Below are 12,998 nucleotides of genomic sequence, written 5' to 3'. Positions count from 1 at the left end.
TTTTACCACCAGTGGCAACAAAGAAAGTCCGCTAAAAAGCGTGAGCGCCAATACTAGGCCCCAGGACCGTTTCCCATCGCTTATCAGGCGTTAGCTTTAGCGTAACTAGTATAAGTATGACTGCGATTCGTAAAACACAGCTAAAATTTGATTCGAGTCGAGACTATCGTACGGAGAACCTTAAAGTGTTTTGTAACCCTTTTGTGCAATAAAGATTAAATAAATACTGTATTTGCAGATCAAACATACCAATTCGCCTATTCTTGGTAAGTGATGAAAAACGAGTAGCGTCCTCGCGCCCAGCGTGCGCGCACTTCTCACGTTTCGTCTCATCTGCCAGCTCGCCTATTGTATATCTTGACCTCGAACTATACTACACTGGACCTGAGAGACTGGTTCGGCTTACTCTGCAGCAGAAGTCGCTGCTTGGCGAAGGCAGCCAAGCTCGAGCGAGGGGATTAAAATTAGTGCAATAGGAGCGTGTGCTGATTAGTCTGGACACCTGGCTTACTTAGTCACTTTTGCGGCTGACTGTACCATCTCGAGCAAACGTGTCACACTTGTCACAGCGTACAAAACAATGTCACAGTACAACTATAAAACACTACATTGATTTACAGGCAACTAAATAAATTATAAAAGTTAAAAGACGTATTTTTTTACGATAACATGATGATATGACTATATCATTTTAGTCTCTCATAAATAAAATACAATTAACACAGCTTTATAATCTACATATCAAATACTCTGTTCATAAAGGAGTCAACGCTCTCGTTGCTGAAGTTTATGTAGTCAAAATACTGTTTTACCTAACTGTGCCATCACATCGACTGTAATCGTTGTCTGACGGATAACTACGATACAAATACGGGCTTAATAACACCGTGCAAATATATAAATGAAAATAAAACCGCCCGCGCGGCCCCACGGCTGCCATGGTTCAACGTCCGGCGCGGTTTTTGCGAACGTTCCGAAGTAACGGCCGCAAGTTGTTTACACGAGGCTCAACCGAACAATTCCTGTCCTATCATTATTCATGGAACATTTTGCGTCGATTATGAGCTCACGACTAGTGTAACGTGGCCCAGAAATTCATTGAAACTACTTGTAATCGGAGGTAAGATCTCTAAGTAATGGTTCGCCGGACGATGCCCTCGTTGTATAGGTAGCTAGATTCGTAAATGGCTGACGTGGTATTTGGACTAATTTATCATTGTTTGCATAGACAATCGACAGCGGTTCCTGAATCTGTTGTAATGTTTAGTCGATGACATGAAAGGTGTCGCTGTGTCGAAGTATGCAAATCCTAGATCGATCGCGCTTTCGCGCTATCACGATTTTTCTTGGAAAAATAAAGTTTGTATGAGGCAGATGGCGTTAAATCATATGTGACAAGTACAAGAAGAAATAACAATTAACGGATGATTAATAAGAAGGGAAATTTCTTTAATCACTTGCCAGTTGAGATATAATATTACATAGATTTTATATTAACGTTACTTAGCGTGTAGGCACGCAAGGGGGACTACGAGGAGAAGCACGCACTTTGCATGAAGCGCACAACTTTTCGTGCCGGCAGACATGCCCCCAAAACAGCCATGCTATTTAATTAACTTAATTAGTACCTAAAGGTCAGAAAAAACGAAACTCATTAGGTTGATCAGAATAAAAATATTTTATGTTGATAACATTAGGTATGAATCATAATTTTTAAATTTGCTTGAACCGGGTATGTTTTGTTTTATTCCGTCAAAGACACGACTTTCTGACACATGTACACATGTTTAGAAGAAGCCCAAGGGAAGTTTGGAACATACTATTTATTATTCATGATTTTCATGAACAATATCCCGGAACCGAAAACTAATCGCATACTTTTCACTATGGGCTGCCGACTCAACTATAATGGCATCTTACGAAACGCTTTAATGCTGCCGAAATATCACAAAACATTGCACCAAATATTTATTGCCTAGTTTGGTTCTACCTAAGAAGCCCAATTGTACTGAATAAGCGTTGGCACAAAGTATAACTTTGGACGACCGGTTTGGCCTAGTGGGTAGTGACTCTGCCTACGAAGCTGATGGTCCCGGGTTCAAATCCTGGTAAGGGCATTTATTCGTGTGACGAGCATGGATATTTTTTCCTGAGTCATGGGTGTTTTCTATGTATTTAAGTATTTATAAATATTTATATATTATATATATCGTTGTCTAAGTACCCTCAACACAAGCCTTATTGAGCTTACTGTGGGACTTAGTCAATTTGTGTAATAATGTCCTATAATATTTATTTATTTATTTATTTATAACGAAAATAAGAGCAAATAACGCAAAAAAAAGTATGGAATGCAGCTGAAGCTGTATAAGTGACCCAGCATTTAGGCTTTCAATATTGGTGTTTGTAATCGTACTGATCGCAAGATCCGAACTGCGATTAAGGTGCCCACCTGGATGTATGTGCGGAGACGTTCACGTGCACCGGTTAAGCATGCACGGTTTTATCGTACGCGCACGTCCACCTGTACCCACACGCATCAGATATTTTCAAACCTTGCTGTCAGTATGATATAGTGTAGTGTAGTTACCTTCTTGGGCCGCCACGTCGGTGGCCGTGGCGTGTGCCGCGCATGTCAGCAGCAGCAAGCACGCCACCCGGCCCGCTAGCTCGCCCCCGCGCATCACGCCGCGCCGGCGCTTGACCGCACTGACCACATGACCCGAGCTGTAACAATAAACAATTTTAGTATCAGTCTAGGACTTTCATAGGTAATATGAAAATGTTCGATAGTCGAGGCGCGATAACCAGAATGTTGACTTAAGTCCACGTAATCCAGCTGCGCGGACAGAAGACGGCTTCAGCTGTTAGTATCTTCATGAAAATAAAATATGAAGGTTAGTTGTAGCTATCAGAAAGAACATCTACTCATTACGGATATCAACATATCGCTCCCTTATTGAGAGTCGTATGTAGTATAGATCAAAGTCATGTATTTTCTCGGGTATGAAGTAATCTTGCCTAACTTATCAAGGTCTGTGTCTGTTAAGCGCTTCGACTTCTCGCGAAGTTTTAAGGAAATCGAAAATCCCTTAAAAACAAGGGGCACTGGCTTTCGCTAAAAAAGTGAAGAGCTGACGACGCGATTAAGCTCACCATTGGGTTCGCTTATAGCCCCACAAAATAAAGCAATTACGGCTATTATGACAAAAATCCTACCCTAGATCGTTATACAAGAGCTTAAACAACATCGGCGATGGCATGTCAAGCCTCCAGAGAAGTTACTCTCAGAATAATTCAAGCGGCAGACACGATAAAAGGTGTTACATAAAAGTCAGTTCTCGTAAAAGCATTGCGTAACGGTACACGGTCTGAAAGTATTCCAGGAACAAATATTGCAGAGCCTAAACATAAAGGTTATTTTGGTCTTAAAGGAGCAAAACATGAAGCTCTAAAAAAACTGAGCAAGGAATGAATACGATATTATGAGCGTTTTAATAACAATACATATAATAGCGCAAACTTTTCGAGATGTACATTTTATAGAGTGGCGGGAGTGTGCATTGGATGACGGGAAAGACACTCTTATAGACTAAATAAAAAATAAAATAATAATAAAACATGAATACGTCGCCTTTGAACTAAACAGTTGAGTTAAACTATTCTAACTACGTAGGCTTAATAAATAACAGCTTCGTGACGTAGGTTAAATGAAGCAGTAGCGGTACACCTATTTTCACTATGACTTAACTTGCGTCATAACAGTTGGGTTCACTAGGACGGTAGCCGCCAGAAAATTTAAACCAGAACTAAACAATACAAGGCGAAGCGTTCATACCTGGATTCCCAACAACTAGGTACTATAATAGTATAAACCAAACCAGGCTGTTGCATTCCTATTCACAGCATCTTAAGCATCAAAAAGCCACACCATTGCCATTAGTTAACAAAAATCAAAGAGTAATAATGTCTGCAACAATGAGTTGTAATTTCATTGATAACTGGGAGATTTCATTGATAGAATCGACAACGTACATGAAGTTATCATGTACATAATTGGCGTGGGAGCTGGAGTAGTTCCCACGACACCACTCACAGGAAAATATCAATTAAAAAACAAGTTAGCTATTTAATTGTTGGCTATTATTAGCAGCTGATCCTAGTAGATTACGTAAACATAAGCCGTTTATATGAATCATCAGTCAATACACACTTCAAGCAGTTTCTGTACGAAAGTCATTGACGATTTTGCTAAATCTACACGCACCGCTTTGCTTACAGAAAAGTGAAAATCAAGACTGACCTACTAGTCTGCAAAAAAACTATAATCTTAGTCAATATTCTGATATGTGACAAATGCTAGATAAATGTATTTTTTGCGATTGCAATAGCTTTTTGCTTGCAAAGACTTGCCTACGTCACATCCACGTTGATGGCGCCTCGTTGACGAAAATGATATCACTGCCTCGGAGACTTTTGGGACGTCTGATAACGTAAACATCTGATTTGTCAAAACACTGAAACACTTGAATTTAAAAAATATAGTTAATCTGAAGACTTTTCCCCAACTGCTAAAATGAATTTTAATGTTTCCTGGGTGACCAGCGGTGGCAGCATGGTTCCATTTTTATAACCCGTCACTATGCCCGTCACTTTCGCGCTTACATACTTGTCAGAACGTGACAGGCATGGTGACAAATGATAAAGAGCCGACCATCTTAGCCCTAGTGGATCAAAAAATATGTCCATATTTCGTGAATTAAAGCAAATTCAATGTGTAGTTTATTCCAAAAAATATTTCCCTGGTCGACCGAAAGCCCGCAGCCGAAATACTTGTATGGTGAACATAGATACATATTCAGAATGTGTCGGAGTGAAGGTCTCGATTGATTGGAACAGCAAGCGTGTTTCGATTATTAAGAGCCAAGTTAATTCACTTAGTACGTTGTGTTAGCTTGTTCTGAGTCGAACTAGTGCGTGTTATTGCATAGACTAGCAGATTTAAACAGATTTAGAGCTAGATTGTCGTAAGAAGTTGTTTTTCTTTTGTGGGAAGATAGTGTTTCGGTATTCTCACGCTACGACGTGGTTTGCAAAATACACCGACTTAGTTCATCTAAGTAAAAAAGCTATCTCTTTCCATTTCATTGGGCAAATAAATGAATAAATGAATCGATTATTTACAAAACGGACTGGCCGATTTAATGAGTTTTCTTCAAAGGATTTGGTTGGCCACTGCGAATGTTCTTACATAGGCTTTAACAGCCAACAACCAACTCATTGTCAGTGGACGCTGCAATAGTTTGTAGTGTAACAAACAACTAAGTATACATTTTATTACCCGTTGCTGAGCTACTTAACTCACGAATAAGTATCAATTTAGCGACTTAGTTGTCTCTTAAAGTAATAACACCCAATTTAACTATTCACGGTGACGAGAGTTTATGGAGGTAGACGCCCTTATAATAAAAAATGGCCGATGCTACACGTGGAGTGCATATGGCGTATTGTATCGGTGACTAAAATAACTGTCAGGAAAGCGACCCTTGGCCTTGGGGATCCGTAATGTTTGTAGCAGTTAATACGAGCAAGAAGATATTACGTGTGTATATTTTAATTGAATAAAGTCATCGTTGGCGTTCCACAACCTTCAAATAAGCTTAACTGGTAGATAAACTGCTAAATTTTGCAGAAAGTTTTATCTAGCAGTCAATTTATTTATTAATTAGCATTCCAATACTTTACTTGGATATTGCGAAACAGGCCCTTAACAAAAAGTTTATCTTAATGTTGGTCCTTATTTACGGATTTTGAAGGCATCATAGAGGGTTTATGATATGTGTGTAGATAAACGATTTTATGCCTGAAGTTCATTATACATTTTTATTATGCATATTGCACGTTATACTTGATGAATCGTATATCATACATAATTAAGTCTTATGACTCTTATGAGCAATGTATTATAAGTTTGAATACGCTCTATTACTTACCGGGCACCGTTTACTATACAGTCATTTAATCAAATGCCACAAATTTGACGATAAAACACGGGTCCCATTGGCCAAATAGAAAGAGAGCCTGAATAAACACATCATTATAAAGGGATCGCAGTACAATTCACGTTTTCTTGCAAACTTAGACATAGGTATGTTATGTCCTTAATAAAATTTATAAAACTTCTTCGAAAGAAAAAAAAAGCATGTGTTTGTAATTATATTAATAAGATTTTTTCGGTTCCCATCAAGTATTTTATTTTTAAATTCTGTAATCGACGGCGAAGGTTTGCCACGTTTCCTATAATAAAAACTGTTCTTAGTTATTTTCTTTTTCTTGAATTGTATTCTTGCTTTTCGATTACCTAGCTAGGTATTTTAAGTGACCTAGACGTTGTACATTTCTTAAAACTAAAAATATTATCATTTACTGCCGAGCGCAGTAGATTTAAACAATTTCTCGCTTTGCTTTTCTGTAACTGCAGTTAGATTTGGATATCTTATAAGTAGTTATGACCTAATTACACGCATATTTTTAGTTTATTATTTTATTTTGAACCCAAATTACTCATTCATCAAATTCTTAAATCAGTAAACTAGACTACGACTATCTACAAAGGGATCGCTGCATGGCGTTTCCCGCGTTTTCTGCAACCGCAGGCATGGGCACTGCACAGTGCACACACCTGAGTTGTTTACGACGCGCACTGTCGTAGGGTTCAACGACCGTACGGCGCACCACGCCGCCATATTTTGGTAATAAATAATAGAGCAGCGCAGCGTACCACGATCGATCAGACCGTAGTACAGTGCGGCGGCGCGATTAGCTTCGTCTTGCCTTCTCCTGCCTCGCTCCCAAAACATTGCACCCCTACACCCGCGTTGCATTGGGGTGTCGTTGTAATCGCATGTTGAGTTTATCATTTACAAGTACCAGAATATGGGCGCTCTCCGATTAAGCACATTGGTTACGGATCCTGAGGTCATGTTGAACTGGTAGGCCTCCCCTCTGCTCATCGATGACAATATACGAGCTGCACTAGAACGACGCCTTGCGCGTACTTACTATGACGCAGGACAGAGGGGTCCCAATCCCAATACTTTTCATCTCATTTTTTACCTGTGTTCAACTTAGATATGGAGACGCATTGATGCTTGTCGACGTCTTATATGTATACGTCTCGGATGACTGGTTCTAAAGTATTCCAACTTCCATAGTTATTTTTGATTTGCCAATATTAATCAGATAAAAATGCTGATGCAATTATCGGAGAGTTTAAAGCACAACGTAACTAACATTGTTATAGGCATCCGCTATTCATATCAAAACATTTTTGAAACATGGTTAATGAATTAGGTCATTTATATTATAACCTAAATATAGGATGTCCGCGACTACTCGGAAGAACAGGAGTATACCAGACCATACGAGACCGTCCAATGTTAAGACAAATCGCTATTTGTTTTCAAAAACTTTGTTTAATCATGAGTGATGACTCTGAGCTAAACGCCTTTTTGATTACGTTGTAGCCCTTCATTACGATATTGCAATTGTTTTGTCAGTCAGCATTTAGCTAAATAATATTGAAACTTTATGCTGCTTAAAAGGCCTATGCATACCGGATGCGTGTGCGTAGATAGTGCTTTATGAGAGACGGCACACCGCTTGCGTGACGTGTGCGTGCACGGCTTAAGCATTTTAGCGCACGCACGCGTGCACGTCTACGCACACGCAGCAGGTGTGCTCAGGGGGCCTACCGCGAAAATCGAAATTCGCAAATTGCGGGGATCTTTCCCTTTTACTCTCACTAAGACGTAATTAGAGTGAAAGAGCAAAATGCTCGCAACTTCGATTTTCGCGGTTATAGCCCTGGCCTTAGGCTTCTGGAACTCCTTCGAGTTTATTTCAAGCATCCTGTAATACTAAGCCGAATCACTAAGGGTTGAGTACATGCCGAAACAAGGGCTAACAAATTAAATGTTTGTAAACATTGCACCATCTATCCCTATCTTATGTAACCTATACCGCTTGCCTTGAGTGCATTTCAATGATTTTCATTGCATAGGTACATTAGACTACAGTAGGAAAAACGCTATTTGAGTTGGAAAGTGTTAAAATGGGAGAAAACTATGAGAGGTAGAAAATTGAAATCCAAAATCCCGTATTAAGTGGATTATACATACCTCTACCAACTGTACACTTACAAACCATAACACCTACAACGAGAAATCTATGATAATTGTAGTAAATCCAAAGCATTTATACCTATTCTTGTGTTGTTTTCAGAATATTGTCCTGATAAGACTTAATGTAAGTAAAGTACCTACGTAAGTAAATGTATGTTGCTTGCACGCATTCGCTTATCGTTCTCTTCACATTTTTATTTTCAATGCCGCTGTAATTTTTCACGCCGAATTTCGTAGTATGATTTATTGGCAGGTATTTAAATAGGTAAAAATAAATAATATAATTGTTAATTTATTTATTTATTTATATTTGTATATTTAATGTACATATGTATATCATTTGAGAGACAAAAAGCATCCGCTACACTGAAATCTTTGCGGACACGTATTACGAAATAATGTTAAAGAGTAAGCACTAAGTATACAAATATGTACTTACAAAGTTTACATGAGAAGACATAATTCTGTCAACCCTTCTGTATTTCGACCCAATCAAACAATGAATATATTCCTAACCTTCTGGATTACTCGATCTTGATTCAATTGTAAGTGTTGGATTCAAAAATAATTAGATAAACACGGTTCGTTTCGTTTTGTGATCTAATAGGCCTACATTTTCAGTGTCAATCAAATCAGCCTCTCCAGCCATATATTATGTTTATGTAGGTATTGTGCTTAACATTATACGTATTTATTATTGTCCAGAAAATAAGAGCTACTGCGGATCATTTTGAGCGCTAACTGCGTGAGCTGAAAAGTCTGTTCCTGCGTTTTTTCTAAAAAAAAATACAAAATTCTCTATTTAATTACAAAATGATCTAAGGGGATGGAGTCGCCCGAAGCGCTGGTGGCCTACCGGTAAGAGCGTGCGACTTGCAATCCAGAGGTCGCGGGTTCAAACCCGGCTCGTACCATTGAGTTTTTCGGAACTTATGTACGAAATATCATTTGATATTTACGTCGCTTTTCGGTGAGGAAACCTGACTAATCCCAACCAGGCCTAGTTTACCCTCTGGGTAGGAAGGTCAGATGGCAGTCGCTTTCGTAAAAACTAGTGCATACGCCAAATCTTGGGATTAGTTGTCAAGCGGACCCGAATGCCGGGACAACGCGAGGAAGAACGTATTACTTGTTGGTTCGTAAATAAATTTTGGCAAACGGTAGGTACTGATCCTGTTATGTCATTGTTAAGGGCATTACCTGTTGGAAGCAGGTATAAAACCGTTTTTTATAATAGTATCAACCGTGTGCCCGACTTGATGTTGTTCGGTGACTTCTTCCGTCGGCAAAAATCTCGGGACTGGGATACTTTTTGACGAATTTTCATAAAATGCAATGCTTCATTTTGGGAACGAATTTCGAAAATCCTTTCATATTTTTAGCCTACTCATAAAAACTCATCTGATTTTTATGTGTATTAATTTGTCCTATTTGTGTAGTTATTTTGTCCAGAAAAGGAATGTTGTCTACTGTTCACCAGAATTCATCCCAAAGCTCAAAGGATGAACATTACATGAGAATATAATAAAATAGCCACAATAGACGAATTAATTCGTCCAAAAGGTCGCTTCTGCCGTGGTCTCACCAGGCACCCCATAACCTTGCGGGTTTTATTAAACAAGCTCGTTGTTTCATAATAAATTCATGCCTACAATAATAGTCGATAGTCCGTTCACCTGGATTGAAATATGCTACAATCCCACATAAACCATAACCTTTTGCGTAGTGCGTAGAGAAAATACGCACAAAATAGGTATTAGGTATGGTACGTAACTTACCTATTTATTATTGCGCGTCAAGTTTATGGCTCAAATATAGCTCAACATTACATTATTACCGAATTATAGGTACTAATATAAAAAATAACTCAGCAATATTAATAGGCTTCACATAGCGGACACACGAAATCCGAATGAGACTAGCTTGTAGTTTGGGCTTTGATTGTTGTCTATTGTTATTGTCAGAAATCCGAGACCATGGGCAATCAAGGCCTATAAACATTCGTACCTATTCTCAATTCAAGATACGTGTGTGATGGCCATATCGGTGCTTTCATTTCATGACGAACCCAAATGAATTTACCATAGATGAGATGAGTTTAGTTTTAGGGTTAATAAATATGATCGTGAATAGCGACACTCACTAATAAGAGCGGCTTGAATAAGTAAATAGGTTACCAAAATCCGCCTCAAAATGTACAACTATCTAGTTAAGTGTAATTTCCGATCTCCAGCACTATTGGCCTACTTTCTTGGTTTGACTTAGTTACGTCCCTATTTCGAGATTTAAAATAATTTATTGGTATTCAAAATGAGACAGCAAGGGATAGACAGTATTAAGGCTGCCTTTCCACTGAGGCGGAGATGAGAGAAGGCGTGCTGGAATCAAAAAAATGCGGGAAATTGGATGTAATCGACATCTCTTGCCCACTCCGTTGGAATACAACTTACAAGTCATAGATTACAACTAATGCTATTGGTTTATTCACGCACGTCTTCTCACATCGCCGCTCATCTCCGGCTCAGTGGAACGACAGCCTAATAAGTGCTTGTCACTGTGATGATGTAGGTATATAGTAGACTGTGTTGGTAGAGAGAGCTAAGTACATATTGCAGTCGCGAGATTAGTTTCATGACATAATTCACATAATTGCATGTTGATATTAGGAACATGGTTTGATAGCAGCCTTGAGCCAGTCCTACACTCTATTAGTAAGACCTAATCTGTTGAGTAAAAGCATTGCTGTTCATGATTAACGTAAATACCTACCTAACAATAGGTAGGCATCGTTTTTATGGTTACAACTGCGCTTCGTTCATAAATTTTATAATCAGAAACTGTTTTTACAACAACACAAGCCTTGGGCGCTGTAATACTTACCTATCTGATCACTTAGTTCACGTTCTCACCTACCTACTTATTAGTATTACTACATTTAAGATGGATTTCATTCAAATAAATGAATACACAAGTGGCCTAGGTCGTCCGCTTAGTTTACTGGAGACTGGAAGGTCGAATAAATGAATCTTCGCTTACCAAAAAGTAGCCTACGAACACCCATTGTATCGACTGTTGATGTTGATAGGTATTCATAACAATTCTAAAATGTATTTGTTTACTTAAGTGTATTTTATTATTAACTTCAATTTAAATAAAGCAAATAGGTAACATCTTTGGACACTTATAAACAAGGATATACCTACCTATTATGTACCTAAATAAAAGCTAAGTAGAGAGAACAAAAGATAATAATAATAAGAGCTCTATTTTGACTTTGGCAATAAGTACCTAGGTTTCTAACTACCAAACAATTTATTAAGTATAATCATAACTTTCCCATGAACATAGAATGTTTTTCGACGCATCAAAAATAGACAGTGAGATCGCTGTTTTAGAGCTAATATTGTTATGATATGTAGCAAACATGGAATACAAAATGAGCCTTGTCTACCTTGCAGGGCCGCGGCGCTAAGCCGTGCCGAGACAGCGGTGGGTACGGTGGGTACGGACGTTACGGAGTGCCGACCGAACTCGGCGAAGGGCAGTTGTTTACACCCAGCCTACCACGTGGAGAGCGGGCGACGGTCGATTGATACACACGATCACGTGGTTCTGTTTTTCCACCTGCGCCGTTTAACACCAACGCTCTGCACTCGGCGGACCACAACGAACGAGATTAGCCTAGCTTTAAGTAATCAGATTGAAAACTAATATGAAACGGAATACTACCTGAGCTCGGCGTTTGCCGTGGCTGTCTCGCCGATCGCCAACGGTGCACAAATAATCCTTTCACTAAACTATGTACAATTTTTCACACTCCGTCACTGACACTGATCACTGCCTGGTTAATCTTCGTAACAACACAGTATTGTAAACACAGCACGCGATTAGGAGCGAACAACATGTAGTTGAGTTATCGCAAAAGGCGCGCGCGAACGACTGAAGTATAGAAAGAAGCAAGCCGGGGTCCGGGGGAGACAGGCGGGACGAGCGCGCGGGGGGCTGCGAGCGCGGCGCGGGGCCGCCGCGAGGGGCGCGCCGCAGTCGCTCGACCCAGTCACAGACAGACCCAGTCGAGGAATGCGGCTGGCGCGTTTGTTTCTGCTGGCCCGACCTGACGAGCTCACGCCTCATTTTGTGCAGCCGAGCCGCCCAAATGCAGTTTATGTTTACCAATCCTTGACCCAGACTAGACTCACTAGACCTTGCTCTTAGGCTCAGACCATCTGGAAAAAAATGTATCATGATTTTTTATGGCTCCTCTACACGACGAACCATCATACTGGCCCACCAACCACCAATATGGGTCATCGTGTAAAGGAAAGGAGCCATTAGGTATAAGTTCGACAGAAGCCAGGATACCTATAATATGAATGCTCCTGAAACGAGCTAAATTTGGAAAACCTTGAACCCAGTAAGACTAGATTCCAATTTATTTTATAATGATTTTTAAGAAAAAAAAAACAACTTAGTGAATTGGTGAAAGAAAGAAATCAACAATTGATTTTATTTTGGATTTCATACAATTAAATTAAAAAGACAGTGTCCTACCGTAGGACTCCTACGCCTAATTATGTAGAAAAGGAGGTAACATGTTTTTTGTCACTGCACCCACCTTGACACATTTCAGATTTCTGCAATAGGGTATTCGACTGTATTTAAAATAAATTATTTCACACTATGCAAGTATGCATGAAATAAAGCACCAGATAATTATTTTAAAAAACTAAATTGGTCACCCCGTTAAAAACGAATCGATTGACACCTCATTCACTAAAATCGTCCCAGGAGATACACACGACACAGCAGTAAACA

General features: G+C 39.3%; 1 protein-coding gene across 1 annotated transcript in view; it reads right to left on the bottom strand.

Annotated features, from left to right (window-relative positions):
* The window catches only part of LOC133519169 (insulin-like receptor), a 121,440-nt gene extending 108,838 nt beyond the window's left edge, over nt 1-12,602 (bottom strand). Inside the window, exons 1-2 of the mRNA XM_061853130.1 lie at nt 11,913-12,602; nt 2,591-2,727 (exon numbers count right to left, since the gene is read on the bottom strand). Coding sequence (XP_061709114.1) covers nt 2,591-2,684 — 94 coding nt within the window. The 5' untranslated portion in view covers nt 2,685-2,727; nt 11,913-12,602. The remainder of the gene's footprint in view (nt 1-2,590; nt 2,728-11,912) is intronic.
* Nucleotides 12,603-12,998: the final 396 nt, after the last annotated feature.

The sequence above is a fragment of the Cydia pomonella genome, chromosome 6 (assembly GCF_033807575.1).
Source record: "Cydia pomonella isolate Wapato2018A chromosome 6, ilCydPomo1, whole genome shotgun sequence".
NCBI lineage: Eukaryota > Metazoa > Arthropoda > Insecta > Lepidoptera > Tortricidae > Cydia > Cydia pomonella.
Note: the sequence above shows the minus strand (reverse complement) of the source record. Positions and strands in the feature narration are given on the sequence as shown.